The 16,281-nt window shown below is 48.0% G+C and overlaps 6 protein-coding genes across 6 annotated transcripts; 4 read left to right on the forward strand and 2 right to left on the reverse strand.

Moving 5' to 3' along the window:
* Nucleotides 1-99: 99 nt before the first annotated feature.
* Nucleotides 100-2,173, reverse strand: BABINDRAFT_8621 (KH domain-containing protein; the record flags this gene model as incomplete). Its single annotated transcript, XM_019132834.1, has 2 exons — nt 100-1,556; nt 2,146-2,173. The coding sequence occupies 2 exons, from the start codon at nt 2,171-2,173 to the stop codon at nt 100-102; spliced, it is 1,485 nt and encodes a 494-aa protein (XP_018984329.1).
* BABINDRAFT_146582 (uncharacterized protein) lies at nt 2,033-3,188 on the forward strand. Its single transcript, XM_019127184.1, has one exon. It carries the CDS (start codon nt 2,237-2,239, stop codon nt 2,768-2,770), a length of 534 nt encoding a protein of 177 aa, XP_018984330.1. The 5' UTR covers nt 2,033-2,236; the 3' UTR covers nt 2,771-3,188.
* A 799-nt stretch (nt 3,189-3,987) lies between these two features.
* BABINDRAFT_17476 (uncharacterized protein) lies at nt 3,988-4,746 on the reverse strand (the record flags this gene model as incomplete). The annotated part of the gene is made up of 1 exon (XM_019130971.1): nt 3,988-4,746. A coding segment is annotated over one exon (759 nt), but the record flags the coding sequence as incomplete, so codon positions are not given.
* Nucleotides 4,747-7,203: 2,457 nt separating this feature from the next.
* On the forward strand, nt 7,204-7,627 carry RPC19 (DNA-directed RNA polymerase core subunit; the record flags this gene model as incomplete). The annotated part of the gene is made up of 2 exons (XM_019131848.1): nt 7,204-7,364; nt 7,426-7,627. The coding sequence occupies 2 exons, from the start codon at nt 7,204-7,206 to the stop codon at nt 7,625-7,627; spliced, it is 363 nt and encodes a 120-aa protein (XP_018984332.1).
* Nucleotides 7,628-8,723: 1,096 nt separating this feature from the next.
* On the forward strand, nt 8,724-10,264 carry DBP2 (DEAD-box ATP-dependent RNA helicase). Its single transcript, XM_019127186.1, has 3 exons — nt 8,724-8,852; nt 8,892-8,903; nt 8,946-10,264. Exons 1-3 carry the CDS (start codon nt 8,825-8,827, stop codon nt 10,163-10,165), a joined length of 1,260 nt encoding a protein of 419 aa, XP_018984333.1. The 5' UTR covers nt 8,724-8,824; the 3' UTR covers nt 10,166-10,264.
* Nucleotides 10,265-11,918: 1,654 nt separating this feature from the next.
* BABINDRAFT_162080 (DEAD/DEAH box helicase) lies at nt 11,919-15,227 on the forward strand. The gene has a single exon (XM_019129164.1). The coding sequence runs from the start codon at nt 12,128-12,130 to the stop codon at nt 14,981-14,983; it is 2,856 nt and encodes a 951-aa protein (XP_018984334.1). The 5' UTR covers nt 11,919-12,127; the 3' UTR covers nt 14,984-15,227.
* Nucleotides 15,228-16,281: the final 1,054 nt, after the last annotated feature.

A 16,281-nucleotide genomic window follows, 5' to 3' on the forward strand; every position in this document is an offset into this window, starting at 1 on the left:
AGAACGTTAAAGAGTGCAAGTTGGTTTATTATATGTACAAGTCTTCCGTTTCGGCTGCTGTCAATGTCTGAGCTCTGACTCACCTTAGCTATATCCTCTCTATACCTGTCTTTGATAATAAACGTTGAGATACTTCGAAACCTTTGTAAACGCATCTTGCACCTTTTTAGCAGTCCCAAAAATAATTAACATATGGTTGCCCTTGTCATCTTTTGGCTTATTGCTGATTGAAATAGTGGTACCGGTGGACGCCTGTATTCTTCTGATTCTTGCATCGTGATGTCCAATTAAAAATGGGACGAACCCACCAGGCACATACACTGGCTGGCACTCATCTTTCAAGGTTTTGACCCGGGCTTTTAGGGTGTCTTCTGTATGCGCTAATGAACCACGAGCCAAAGCAATTACACCACAATCTGGCATGGCAACTGCCGCGAGGACCACATCTATTAGTGGGGTGATAATGAGAGATTGTTCGCCCTTTCGTGTAGAGAGCCTGCTGAAGGTGATTTCTACTTTCGCATTTTTAGAGAGGTCATCAAGATACGCATTGTCTAGTCCTTTCAAAGGGAAAACTAGCGCCGACGAGATGGCCATCACCCGGTGATTTTCCTGCAAGATCCTTACGACTCGGTCTATGATGCTGACCACTTCTTCACGCTCCACCTGGTTAGAACTGTAGACCGTTAAGCTGGATGACAGAGGCAAGGAGTTATATTCCTCAGTGGGCTGCCCCAAAGCAAGAGAAAGGTTGACGTTGGGGAACCTTTCACCTAGCACCTTACAGCATTTCAACAAAACAGGGGCAATTTCATTCGGCACCTCCAGCGGCTTGTACTGCAACGAAATGTTTTGGAGTTGCTTGGTTAATAGCACCAAAGCCTGGTTGATGGTGTTGATATCTGTGTGATGAACCGATAAATATTGATTCTCCATACTGTCAGTGGTGCTATGCATCAAGATTACCACCCCGGTTTTATTTTCAATCATGTTGATATTTCGACGGTTTCTTCCATAGAGGAACTTAAAATACTTGGAAGGGAAATCTAGAGTCTTGTAAGCACCCTGTAAGTTAACCAAGCGTTTTTGTACATCCGCTAGGGCTTTGTTAGTTAGGTCTGTGGAATCGCCATAGATGAACATTGTCAAGTTCCCTTTATTGTCTTGTAAGTTTGACGTATAGACAAACACCCCCGTTTGCTCGGTAACCAGCTTGATAGTTGTCCCTTTGGAGCCGAGGAGCGCCCCCGATAAGTGCTGAGGGACCGCAAGTTTCTGAGTCTGCGTCACAATGACTGCAAGCCTTTCCTTGAGCAACGTAGTGGCCTGGGAAACTTGCAGGCGGGTTTCGCCAGATATCACAATTTCTTTGCACCCCTCAATAATGGAGTCTGACGATGAAACCGAAACACCGTACCGGGTGCGTATGTCAGCCAAGGCCGATCTTCCCGCACCGGCCAAAATGGGATAGAATTGCTTGGGAACCTGGACGAAAGAGGCGTTTTCCACCAATGCGGCTATTCTTTTGACGAGCGTATCCAACACTGCTACTGTCTCTGAAGGCGTTTTGCCCCGAATTTCAAGGACGTTCAGCTTGCAGTCGATGCAAGCACCTGTCAGGAATTCAATGCCATTTATGGTACCGTACTGATGCCCCGTTAACAATGGGAAGTATTTTGACGCTACTGTGAGGCTTGCGATAGCATCGCCTTTATTGTATGTCACACTATAGGGCGGTTCGTGGACTTTTACTCTGTGTGGTTCGCGTGATTTGGTGGAGGCTGGATATCTCCCCGGTGGATACTTCAACACTCTTTGAGACGCGTATGTGGTGATACAGCGAAGAGTAGGTAAATGAGAACTAAACCCCTGTGGGAATAAGCTCGTACGACGAGTCAACTGAATCATTTTTGTCTGGTGTACGCATGTTTGACCCTTACGGTAGAAGTTCTCAAGGTTAAATAGTAAAGGTGCAGGATATTTCAAAAGGTGGGGGTATATTCCAGAGCATAACGGTTGGATAGTTGAGAATAAAAACAGAAAAGCAATTTAAGGTTATTGGCTAAATTATTTATTTAGCAACTGAGAAAATGAACAGGGCTGGGATTACTGTGGCTTTGAATCGGAGTCAGACAGAGGCGCCACCCTGCATCCACTGCGCGGCTTCCAACATGAACCGATGGAAATGTATGGTTAAAAACTCGCCTCTTTGTCGATTTAGGATACACGATCCTGAATGCCAACCCAACTTACTATTCCCGCTGAAAACAGTCTTGTACTAATCCGGACCGAGGGTAACAGCTGCTCGGAGCCTATCCGCTATGCATTGAACCTCGCCAAACATATGTGGCAAACCGGCAGTCAGACGGAGATCTTATACGTTAGCACCACAGGATCCAACGATCTTATTAATATCGCAATCTGCGAAGAATCCGACTTTGTGGATCAGATCCGGGTTACGAAATTGTTCAAGCTCGAGGATATAGTATCGTTGGTTGACGAGCTAGATGCCGCACCTCGCATCGGCAAACACGTTTTGATAGTGGAAAACATTTCTCAGCTTATATTCTCGTCCCACTCAGTCGCTGGTGCAAAGGTTTACAACAAGACTCAGGGACTAAGCAGGGAGGTCTCCCGGGCCATGCTTAAGTTGCGGATGTTGCATTACGCGTACAAGGTTTTACTCGACTGCGAGACCAACTCGGTGGAAGATGCCAATCACAACTTGCACTTTCTCAGCTACTTTTGTGATGAGGTTATTACATGCTAGGAATTTTGGAGCCCATTCCACGGATCTGAGAGGTATATAGACCGGTCTTGAACCTTTTTCTGGATCTATTGGAAAGGGATATGTGAGATAAGCATACGCCACAAGTTCCCATCAGAGATGTTTCGGGTCAAAGCTTTATCGTATTTGAGATTTCCGTCAACATCAAACTTTCAGTGGATTATTGAGTGTGTCTTGTAATCCATTACCTTTCTTTCAGGGAGAGACAAATGCTTACCGTTTTCCATGTGTGAATAGGAAATGACCTGAGATCCAACAGCTCCATGATTGCGTGCTAGTTCAATCCATATAGCATACGAAGCACAGGCGTTGCCTATAGCTATATACCCCGCTGCTACATGATGCTATCCACCTCGTAACAATCGTTAATATAATATAAACAGTACAAGACCTAACACTGACATCCAAGTAGTGGGATCGTTTCACATACCGGCTAACCAACAACAACCAAGCTAAAATAAGTCTAAAACAGTAGATCCCTGTCTGGAAGGCGTCAAAGGAAAAGGGGATTTTTGATTCCCGGTGACGGTGAAGCAGAATGAGGTGGGGAAGTGAGAGTCAAAAGCGAGTAAGTCTGACAGGGTGAGCCCTAGAACGTTGAGAGACACCAGTAGCTGTACATAGTCACCAACCTTGGGAGGATTCAGCAGTTTATCTAAAGGACCCGACCGTGGCTTCACAGTGACCATTCCCATGGGTCATGTTTCGGAAGCCTTGGATGAAGATACCAAAGGGGGCCTAGTAAACTGTAATAGCTCCTAGCAAAGATCCAGTACGCTTCGCATCACCGAAACTCACACAGCTCTCTTCGCTCGCTGCTAGTAGCCGAAAGTATTACCCAGATACTCGTTTTTCTCGCCCTGCCGTGGCGGCGAGCCCTGCTGCATGTGTGGAATTTGGCTCATATACCCGAGTGGCGCACCCATGTTCACCGTCGGATGCCCCTGCTGGTACGACAAATACCCGCTCGGCGTACTGTTCGGCGAAAAATTCGCGTTTTGGTACGGCGACATCTCCGGGTATCCCGTGCGGTTCTCCAAACTATGCGCCATCTGCGGATGCATCCGCTGGGCCTGCTGCTGGCGTTGGCGGAGCTCTTGCTGCTGGAGCTGCTGCTGGAGCTGCTGCTGCTGCTGCTGGAGAACCGCCTGCGCTGGAGCGTTGGCAGGCCTGGACACGGTTGGGGAAACCGCCACGGGATCGCTGATCTTCTTCCCACGCCCCTTGATCCCTCTGTTGGAGTTCTTGTACAAGTCCTTGAAGTACTCGAGAAGGTACTTTTCATCTTCCGGAAGGCGCAGCATGTCCATGTCCGGACCCAAGTCAGCGAGACGATCGGTCAACGTCTTGACGCTCTCCAAGTGGAACCGGTTTTGATGCGATTTCAAGTTCCCGAGCTGCGTGAACAGCTTGTCACAACCCTCGAGCTTGCACTCGTATGGCCGATGCTTCTCGTGGGTCAACTTGTGCGCAGCGAGGTTACCTTTGCGCGAGAACTCACGCGCACAAAGGTCACACTTGAACGGCTTTTCGCCCGTGTGGAGACGCAAGTGCGTACGGAGGTTCCCCCCTTGGGTGAACTTCTTGCCGCAGAAGTTGCAGCTGAACGGCTTGAGGCCAATGTGCGAGCGGATATGCACCTCCAAATGGGTCAGCTGCGTGAAGGTCTTACCGCAGTGGGGACACAGGTGTGCCTTGGTGCCGCGCAGCTTGGGCTTCTCAATGCCGCCGACAAGCTGCTCGGGCGCGGGCACGATGCTGCCGTCGTCGAGGATGGAGCCATCAGGCGCACGCGGGATGGGCTTGCTGACACCCGCGGTGCGCGCCTGGATCACGAGCATGAGCTGATCGATCTTGGTTGCACCCAAGAGCGGGCGACCGTCATCCGCGTGCACAAGCTCGTGCGCAGGGATGAGGTTATCGGGGCGTGCGGGCGCGACAAGCGTCATAGACGGCGAGAGGTGTGCGGGCTTCGCGCGCTTGGGCTCTGGCAGTGCGTGGAGCGCAGAGCGCGGCGACGAGTGGCCCAGATCGCGGCGCTTCTCGCTCTGGCTGAACGCGTTTGCGTTGTACCCGGGGCTGAACTTCTGCGCGTACTCCAGGTTCGCAAACTCAGGGTTGGGGTTTGCGAATTCTGCGTTTTGATTCGTGTATTCCGCATTCTGGCTCGTAAACTCGCCACCCTGGTTGGCGTACTCAGGGGCATTTTGATTTCTAAGCTCCGCGGCTGGAGGACCAAATTCCGCCGAGTTTTGGCTGGCAAACTCATTGTTGGCAAACTCATTGCGGGTGAACTTTGGCTCAAAAATATCCTCTTTAAGACGAGTCACGGACGACATTTTGCTGGTGGTGGAGCCGGCATGGCTGGACGGTGACGACGCCTCGTGCTGGGGCGCAGACGGCGGCTGTTCCGGGTTGATGTACTCTTTGAATACTGAGTTGTTCCGCGAGCGCTCCTCTGGCTTGAGCCACGCACCCTTGGAGTTGCGACGGTCGATGCCGAAGAGCGCACCGAGCGAGCCGAGCGAGCCGCGGCTGCTGCGCTCGTCTCCCGGAAGGAGATCAAAGTTCAAATCCTTCATATCGTTGCCCACAAAGATCGAGTCGCGCTTTAAGAACGAGTCAAAGTCAGAGGAGCCCTCTCCGAGAGCCGCTGAGGGGAGCACCGACGGTTGTCTGAACTTCCAGGACGACGAGGCTGTGCGCGACACGCGCGCGTTAGGATTGAACGGCTCAAGCAGTTCCGACGGTCTGCGACCGTAGGGAAGCGTGTCCATGAACATTGTGGCATTGGAGGCAGAAGGCGGTGCCCTTTCCTTCTCCTCGCGCTCCGCCTGCAGTTGGGGTGGGTAAAACATGCCTTCGGTGGAGGCGCGTGAGTTCAATCCGCTGAGAAACGTGTTGAGCGAGTCCTGTCTGGGAAACGTGGAGGGTCTGCGACCTTTGGGGTCTTCCTCTGGCTTCGGAGCCTTGGAATGCAAGTCCATTGTGATAGATTAGAGGTTGGGCAGAAAAAGAAAGAAAATCTGCAGTGAGACGCAGAGAAGAGCAGCGCGGGGTTCGAATCTGTCAAAAGATCAATGGGAAATGAGGGGTGGTGATTTCAATGATGGAATGCCAATGTAAGATTGGTCAAGGTCAATCAATGTTCGGATGGTCTGTTGGGGTGTAAATCATAACAATGGCTGTTATCGTACACCCACAAAATTTTCTTTTTTCTTTTTCTGCCTTGCTACTTGCTCCGTGGGTGACCGCGCGCACGACCTATGGGTGCAGGATAGTACGTCACACAGGGATCAGAAAGATGAAGGCTGGGTTTAGCTTGTTGAATTAAAAAAAAAACTGCTTTTTGCAACCACTGGCCAATGACCTGATTGGATCAGAGCAACGATGGATTGATTGAGCTGGACAATTCTTGTGTGGATGGGTTTCGTAAACTATATGGGTATCTACGTGGTGGCATCTTTACATGACCCTGGCAGGACGTGGAACTGGTACAGAGGGATGAGCGAAATTCTGATGGGACCAGTTGATTAAGAAACTACAAAATAGCTTTGCGACAGGGAAAAATCGAATTGGGCCTGCCCGCAAAAAATTGTCCTGGGGGGTTTGAATTTCTAATAGGCAGATAAATGTGGATATATGGCGCCGGTTGTATGAACTGCCAGATTTAGTATGGGGTGGGCCGCAGGCAGGTATTAGCCTCTCTGCTATACCACTGCCTGTATGTCTTGGGAGAATCCCACAACACCGAACGATCTTGCGATAATTGAATAGTTATTATTCCGCTTTATACATGTAGGCAAATCGAGATTCTTTTGGAAGCTATCCGGGGTGATATTGCAAAGGCGCTAACTATTGAAGGACACGTGATATAGACTAACCCATCCGAACACCTCCACACGTGATCAACCCCTTGATTCACCTGTGAGCTGAAAATTCTGATAAAAAATAATACATTCTCTATCGCTCTCTGATAACAACTCCGAGATATTTAAAATATTCTGTTATCGATAAATATGCATCGACAATGCGTTAATCAACGCCGTATAGTGCCTATACTCTATTGCCGAGAAATATGGGCATCTTGGAAATAGTCGCAGGTAGGTTCAACTAGCCCTGTTCACAGTGACTAGACGGTAACTCGCAGTAAATACTTGATACCTATACAGACGAAATGTAACTAAACCCACCCAATAGCTTTCTCTGTCAGCCATGGCTGGCAAATACCATCGTTGACGGCCCTTGCTGCAAAGACCAGGTCGTGCCCATACAAACCGGGTAACCATCTCATCTCACGGCTCAAATTTTTTGCTCTAATTTTTCTATGCTTACGGATCAGGCATAAGACACCATCTGCTAGTAATTCCCATAGCTATATTAGAATGAGTGTCGAAGAACCAGTTGACCATATTATGGATGAAGCTCCAGAAAATGTTGAACCCGAACAAGAGCTCGACTTGGAGAAGATCAAGTTGTTGCCGGGCGCGTCCGAGGACGGCTCTGCGGCCTCTTTCCAGATTGCTGACGAAGACCACACTTTGGGTAATTCCTTGAGATACATTATCATGAAGAAGTAAGTTTTATCTCTATCCGGTGCGCTTGTCGCTTTTCGAACGTTTACTAACCTAAGAAAGCCCGGAGGTTGAATTCTGCGGTTACTCTATTCCCCACCCGTCTGAAACCAAGTTGAACTTGAGAATCCAAACCTATGGCGCCATTACCGCTGTTGAGGCTTTGCACCAAGGTTTGGACAACTTGGTTAACTTGTGTGCTCACATCGAAGAAAAGTTCTCGGAGAAGATCAGTGAGGGTAAGTTCAAGACCGAGGAACCATAATTGGATGAGCAAGCCTTGACACATACCACGGCCCCATAGGCTTTATAGAGGGTATGGGAATATCTCCATGCCACTCGTTTTGCGTAGCCCTCCTACGGTGAAGCTGCAACTGTACCATACTTATATTAGATAGATCCCGCGAAAGGGATCTTTGTATCGTGTTAATACGTTCTTTTCGTCTTACCTTGTACCACTCTTGAAATAATAAAGAAACGTCGCTTGAAAATTTAGTAGATGCTATTTCTGGCCTATGATATGTATGTAAATTGAGCTTGAATCTTGTTGCATAAGCAAATACTGGATATTGTCAAGTCACTCAGAAGGTGAAACAGATCGGCCTTGACCTATGAGAAAGATATAGAGCTTGAAAACATGATGCATAAGGTTGGGCTGTATCTTTCCACACCCACATAGGATAACAGTACCATGTTAAAGGCCGGCTTAAACATACAAGGAATTCAGCTGCAGATTGGGACCCTTAGAGTTAATACCAGTCTGAATAATGTTTAATAGCCTGAACTTTACCCGCATTTAAGCTCTTTGCGGCGGAAAAAGATTTAGGAATTGAAAGTTGAACGAACCACGGAAAGACATACATGCTCAAAGGCAAGCCATATCCGTTAGTTACAACCAGAGGCTCGATAGGGCTACTGCCACCAGCCAATCTTGTCCTCTTGCCAAGTGCATTACGCTGGACCATTCTGTAACGTACGGGGCCTAGGCAATTAACCTCCACCGCTGGGCCTTTAAAGTTATAAATCCCCCCATAGCTCTTTGACTTGTCCCTACAGTTCCGGCAAACGCTATGAGCGACGCGATTACAAATCCGTTTATGGTGCTTCCCCGGGTCTTGTACAACAGGATTACCTCATCTTCCGGGTAACCGCCACAAGCCAGAGTTCCTATTCTCCAGACACCCGTTCAGCCTGCACCCATTCCTGATTATGCGGCATCACCCTAAAACCCTCAACCAAGACAGGAAAAAAAATAGATGAGAAAAGAAATTCGTGCAGGAAGAAAGTTTTTTTTTCTTTTGTTTCTTTTTGTGCAAAATTTTTCCTAGTGCGAAGTTGCGGGAGGCGCAAAGTGTATAAAAATCCTCAGTCCCCCTTGTACTTTACTCTTTTCACCCCTTTTTCCCACAGATAATTCGTTCTTTATACACACCCTATATCAACAAGAACATTCAAACTTAACATGTCTTACAACAATAACAGTTACGGTGGTGGTTACGGTGGCCAAGGCGGCTACGGTGGCGGTCAAGGTGGTTACGGTGGCGGCTACGGTGGCTCCAGAGGTGGTTACGGTGGTGGCCAAGGCGGCTACGGTGGCGGCCAGGGCGGCTACGGCGGTGGTCAAGGTGGCTACGGTCAGCAAGACAGAATGGGTAACTTGGGTGATAACTTGGTTGCTCAGACCTGGGACTTGGAAAAGATGCCAAAGTTCGAAAAGAACTTCTACAACGAGCACCCGGATGTCACCGCCAGAGACGAAGCTGAGGTTGCCGAGTTCAGAACCAAGCATGAGATGAAGATCGAGGGCCACGACATTCCAAAGCCAATCACCTCTTTTGACGAAGCTGGGTTCCCAGACTACGTGTTGAAGGAGGTTAAGGCTCAGGGTTTCCCATCCCCAACCGCCATTCAGTGCCAGGGTTGGCCAATGGCTTCTTCTGGTAGAGACATGGTGGGTATTGCCTCCACTGGTTCCGGTAAGACCTTGTCTTACTGTTTGCCAGCTATTGTCCACATCAACGCCCAGCCATTGTTGACTCACGGTGATGGTCCAATTGTCTTGGTCTTGGCTCCAACCAGAGAATTGGCTGTCCAGATCCAGTCTGAATGCTCCAAGTTTGGTGCTTCTTCTAGAATCAGAAACACCTGTGTCTATGGTGGTGTTCCAAAGTCCCAGCAGGTGAGAGACTTGGCCAGGGGCTCTGAAATTTGTATTGCTACCCCAGGTAGATTGATCGATATGTTGGAGTCCGGCAAGACTAACTTGCGTCGTGTTACCTACTTAGTCTTGGATGAAGCTGACAGAATGTTGGACATGGGTTTCGAACCTCAAATCAGAAAGATTGTTGACCAGATCAGACCAGACAGACAGACCTTGATGTGGTCTGCCACCTGGCCTAAGGAGGTGCAGAGATTGACCCAGGACTACTTGAACGACCCAATTCAGGTTACTGTTGGTTCTTTGGAATTGTCTGCTTCCCACACCATTAAGCAGATCGTCGAGGTCACCTCCGACTTTGAAAAGCGTGACAAGCTTATCAAGTACTTGGAAGAAGCCATGCAGGAGAAGGAGAACAAGGTTTTGATTTTCGCCTCCACCAAGAGAACTTGCGACGAAGTCACCAAGTATTTGAGAGACGACGGCTGGCCAGCTCTCGCCATTCACGGTGACAAGCAACAGCAGGAACGTGACTGGGTCTTGAGAGAGTTCAGATCCGGTAAGTCCCCAATCATGGTTGCGACCGATGTTGCTGCCAGAGGTATTGGTATGTGTTTTCCCTTTATGACCCCCTTACTAACCTGATTTTTAGAAACATTTTCAAGGAGCAGATGCCGCTAAGGCACGGACCGAGTGACATGAAAATTCCGCAGAGCTGGATCTCTGCTTGCATTATTGTGTCTTTCTCCCGTGCCACAGGCGCTTCGTCTTCCTTGAGTATACAGCTACTAACTACCGAGCTTGTGCGTGATAGCCACTCGGTATGACTGCTTTGTCACACAAATGCCCTTGCTTTTCGGTAAACGGAAGGTGGGATTCTTTGTTGAGATAAATTGTGAGAGCATGCTCGTGGTTCTACCACTATGGCATTTGCATTTTTCATTTCGAAGACTTGTGGATGGTTTGATTACGATCAGATATCTTGTTTGGGACCTTAACACTCTCAGATGATTCAAGTTTTCAGTGGATGAAATCAAAATGAAATTTAAACATTCGATAATACGTCAGCCTGCCCGTTATCTTATATAAATTTCCATGTATCTTCATACGTGCTCCTCATGTTTCTCAATACACGTTTTTGGACCGGCCTCCCCGCCGAGACGTCCATTTTCACGGAAATCATTTATTTGTGTGTAGTGGTTGGCCCATGACCAATAGTAGATAACTGATGTTTCGATTGAACCAGGAAAGGAGTGGAGGTATCTCCCAGACCCGTATACTAACCTATTTTTAGATGTCAAGGGTATTAACTTTGTTATTAACTACGAGATGCCAGGTAACATCGAGGACTACGTCCACAGAATCGGTCGTACCGGCCGTGGTGGTGCCAAGGGTACTGCTGTTTCTTTCTTTGTTCCTTCCGCCGCCGGTAAGTTGGGTAACGACTTGATCCGTATCATGGAAGAAGCTAATCAGCAGGTCCCAGCTGAATTGGAACAATTCAGAAAGCACCGTGGTCCAGGTGGCCACATCAGATACGGCTACGGTAGAGGTGGTTCCCGTGGTAGAGGTGGCAGAGGCGGCTTCCGTGGTGGCCGTGGTGGTTACGGTGGTGGTGGTTTCAACGGTAGACAATCCGGTTCTAACAATGCCCCAATGGGTAACAACCGTCGTTTCTAATGGCGGTAAGCTGAGCCGGGCGTGACACCCTTTATAGATCTTCGCCCGTCTTTCACCTCTGTCCCGTTCATTGCATTTCTTGCTTTTTGTATTATTTGTTTATCGCCTTTATTTCGTACTCTTTAGTATCGGTTGGTTTTTATAAAATATATTTTGATTGCTAAACACGTGGTAGGTATGCATGGTTAAACGGCTTTGTTCATTGTTATCGGGTTGACCTCTGCAGCAAGTATAGATATGGTGCAAAGCACGTTTCAAAGCCGACATCTCTTTGGCCGAGCAAACTAGATAATTGATCTGGTATGTAAATTTAATTACTGGATCACTTATATACTCTTGAAAATTTCTCTCTCTTTTTTTGTTCTTTTGCGCCCTGGGTTAGCCCCATATGTCTAGTAAGTAGACTAGAGAGCAGGTTAGATTTGCGTGCAACTAGCACATAGGTGGTTCGGTACGAGATACGTTTAATCCATCCCATTTACAGACTAGAAACAAGCCAGTATGGCGGTACATGGGGATATAATTGTCGCCTCGAAAGGCTGCGCAGTATCCCGATTAGCAGTTTCGCATAGAATCTTATTGGAGGTTTATGGAACCTCACGTTCTACTGGTAAGCAAACCTTAATTAGCTCATCGCTGGTGCATCCACGACCACACGATTTTTCATACCTCTAGCTAAAACTTGATACGCAAAAGTGATATTGGTTTCTCAGAACAACCACTCTATACTAATAACTTGTATCGATGCCAAGAAGAAACGGAGTTAATGTCCTCCGATACATACCGACATGTCGAACATTTCCGCAACAAGCTGCACCGCCCGTTACAACCAGTCCCAGCTTGACTCCTCCTCCAACAGCCGCCAGCTATTCAATCGTATTTCCCCGTCACTGCATAGTTGGGCGATATGGCCAGAAACACTCCAACATGGGCCATGTTCGATTTCTTACTCACACATCTTACCGCACGAAACACGTAGAGGAAACCAGTCATGGCCTTCGTGACTACCAAGAAGAGTGTATATCCCACAGCATGGCAGCCATGGCAGCCGGAAGAACTAAACTAGCGGTATCCCTCCCCACAGGTAGCGGCAAGACTGTTATTTTTGTCAACTTAATTAAGCGAACCCGCCAGCATCCACCCAAGAAAGCCTTGATCTTGGTTCACAGAAAGGAGCTTGCCGCCCAAGCCATGAAGGCCTGCGCCGTGTACCTACCTGACTTATCGGTGGGCTTGGAAATGGCGGAAAATCGTGCCCTTCCTGACAACAACATTGTGATCGCCTCCGTTGCTTCGTTATCCCGGGGGAACCGCCTTGACCTGTACGTTCCATCCGAATTCGACTTGATTATCATCGACGAGTGCCATCATGCGGTTGCTCCGTCCTACAGAAAGATCCTCCAACATTTCAAGTCCGCATCTGTCCCGTACATCGGCTTTTCTGCCACATTGGAGCGAGCGGACCTGAAAACATTGCATGCCGTGTTTCCCGAGGTGGTTTACCAAAAAAGCTTGAGTGACTTTGCCCTGGACAGGTGGCTCAGCGACATTGTTTTCACGACGGTGGAGACCGAAGCAGACTTGTCCGTCGTGGAAGTGTACTCGCAGACCGGCGACTACAATACCAATAAACTTTCCACGGTCATGAACACCAGTCACAACAACTCGTTGATCTTGACGACGTACATCCACATGGCAAAAACCTACAGCCGAATGTCCACTTTGGTGTTCTGTATCAACATCGACCATCTTCGCTCGCTCCAGGAGGTTTTCATCATGCGTGGAGTCGATGCGAGATTTGTCACCGGTGAGACCAAATCTGCTGAGAGGATCGAGATTGTGGAAGCGTTCAAACGGGGCGAGTTTCCGGTGTTACTCAACTGTGGTGTGTTCACTGAAGGCACAGATATTCCGAACATCGATTGTGTCTTATTGGCCCGTCCCACCCGATCGCGGCCGTTGCTCACTCAAATGATTGGCCGAGGGTTAAGAAGAGCCATGGGAAAGGATAACTGTCACATTATCGACTTTGTAGGGTTGAATGATACCGACGCTCAGACAGTTCCTGCGTTGCTCGGCTTAAAGTCTAGCACAAAGCTCAAGGGGATGTCGCTTTCCGAGATTTTGGCGTTGCAGAAGGAGCAGCAGGCGAAAAATCTCACCAATTTTCCAGAGCGGTTTTTGGAGGAGCTTCGCATGATGGAGGGTCCAACGGAGCCTGTTTTTTCTGATGACAACCGGCCGATGGAGGAGATTAAACTTATGGATACCGAAACAGCGTTGGAAAAGGTCAATTATCTTTCCCTTGACAGGGAGCTAGCGGAAGAGGAGATGTTTTCGAAAACAGAGACGGACGAGGTGGGTTCTACGGATGCCAAGAAGAGAGAGGTGGAGGAGGTTAAGTCTCCAGCCAAGAAAAGAGAGGCGATAAAGACGGCCAGTGCCGACCAGATCAACCTCCAGACGCTATTCTACGATTACTTGGACATCGGCCGCGAATTGGACAAGGAAGCCGAAAAGTATCCGGACATTCTCTCGCTCCAGCTCGACTTTGAGCTGAGCAGCTACCCATGGCTCGCGCTCAACGCCCTCACCTTCATCGTCCCGCTTCTCCACAACAACAACAGCGTTTTAGACCGGCGTGTGTTCTTTTTGTGTGTGCGCAAGACCAAGACTGGCTATACAATGACCCTTGACTGCACTGCGCCCGGTCACAGATTTCTGAAAGACATCACCTCCAAGGTGTCGCTCGGCGAAGTATTCTCGTTAGCCGAAAACTACCTCAACCTTATTTCTGGAAACCACAGCGACTGGCGCAAGCACGCGTTGTGGCGCTACGACAGCGTCTTGCCGAGCCAGCACGAATACATCACGCGTGAATTTGGGAGACTAATGGACGGGAAGAAGATTGCTGTCGAAGGGTACAACGAAGTAGAAGTGTCAAAGTTCTTTTCTGCCCTCACGTTCGGCGACTTTGCCAGTTTAGTGGGCGCCTTCCGCGCTGCCCCACGCGCGGCGGTGGCGTATATTTTGGCCCAACTCGGATGGGGATACACTGCTTTGCCTCGGTCGGGTGAGGGAAGCAATGAAGCATTTGTCTCCTACAAGATCGAGCAACGCAATAAAACATACAACTACTTGTACACCGAAGCACAACTCCTTGTTCAGAGGTTCAAACAGAGCCCGGTAAGGTCCGGGAGCGTATATCCGTGGTACGTAGTGGACCAGGTTTCGGTAATGCCGTTCATCCACGATACAGAAATGCAGGCGCGGTTCTATTTCTTGGTGATTAACCAGACGTCGACGCTCAACCCTACATTCGTGGTATCGCTTCAGCGTGGCTACGCCAATGCAATTACCGACAAGACAGATTTGCTCACAGTACAGAGCCTCTCGGAGGCGTTGGGCTTTGGCGATGCGCTTATTGGAACGGTGTCTGTGCACTTGAGTGGGAAGAAAGCAAGTGCGTGGCGAAAGGACGCCAAGTGGAGGACAAACGCAATCACGGACAAGCAGAAGAGTGGGATGGTGGGGCGGATAGTGGCCATCTTGAGGGAGTTAGACCTTAAGGCGGGGTACTACGAGGAAAAGCGGTTACGCGAGTTTACCCTGTCCCTCGCACTCGGGCCATATATCGATATTATGAGCGCGTTGACCGTTGACCCCGCGTTGATGGTCAAGTGGTTGATGGTGGATAGACTCCGCGTGTGGCCGAAGTTGGTGAAGGCCCGATACCCGAACGGTGATTCCAACAGGCCGAATAAAAGGAAAAACGAAAAATGAGGCACAGGGATGGATTTATTGACAAAACTCGAGGTATGCGTAGGCCAAGGGAATACAGTGATGCATAGTAAACCAGCAGGGCTTGATAGCAGAAGTTGGTATTTTCAGAGACAGAGTCTAAGGATTAGGCTCTGAATATTACCCTAGAGTTTGAGACAAAAAGGGATCTGTATTGAAAAAATATTCGGGCGAGATTAACTCAGATATGTAGATTTTTTAGAAAAGGTATTTTTAGTCCAATTAGTCGTTGAAACCGATACGAGTGTAGCGCAAGGGTATTAGTAGGTACTGAAAGGAATGATTGAGAAGTTACCGAAGGGGACTTGAAAGAAGCTCAAAGAGATCTTACGAGAAATATTTAATTTAGTAAGCTAGCTCTGAATCAACCCACTCCAAGCCATACCTCGAGCTGTGCGCTACCCTTGGTCGGAAACACTGTGTGAGCTATACCTAGATCTGGTATTTTCAATTTGTGCTTTATGTAGCTCTTCATGTGATAGCTAGTGTATAATGTAACCAAAACCTATCTTTTAGCTAATGGTACCTACCAGATACCACATGGACGTAAACCTTGACGAACGTGAATAGCGAACATCTAATTCGGTTGCCAACAACATAATGTATATCAATGCCCTTGGTCTTTCTACAGGACAAGATAACTACAGACAGGCGCCAATTGCCTTCCTCGACAATAACTATCAAAACATGCTAGCTTAAGCTATGAGTTACTGACACTTATCAAAACTTGGACATTTCTCCATTAAATTAATTACTGATTATACGGTTAGGAGTTTGAGGATACATGTAAAATCGCATAGGAAGAATAGTTCTTTGATTCTGTCGTTTCATCAGGGGTAGACTAGGACCTCCCTAATCCATAAACTTCATACCCACTGTATCTAGTATAAACTGGCTGACCCACTCAATTGTGGGTGTAAAACTATGCCAAATAGTTTTGTTCTACCGTTCATTAAATATTTCTATATATAGGCTTAATTTTCGATTATATATCGCATACTTATATCTGTTGTGCTTCCTATATATATATATTTAAATTTATTTAGCATTTGAAGGTATCTACTTACCATCTAGTTACTTCTTACTTTACCCAATCCAGTCAATGACCTCCCCCTGAGTTCTACTTGTCTCGCGGAATCTAAACCGGATATCTCCCAGATGTGTATCAGAAGTACACCACTGTATGCCCTCTTATTGGATTAAAAATCACAGGGTTTACCACCGTATCATAATAAAATTACATTACCTTATATGTCCATATCTTTTAATATCTACTCCCT

This window comes from Babjeviella inositovora (genome assembly GCF_001661335.1).
Source record: "Babjeviella inositovora NRRL Y-12698 unplaced genomic scaffold BABINscaffold_8, whole genome shotgun sequence".
In the NCBI taxonomy this organism is placed as follows: Eukaryota; Fungi; Ascomycota; class Pichiomycetes; order Serinales; genus Babjeviella; species Babjeviella inositovora.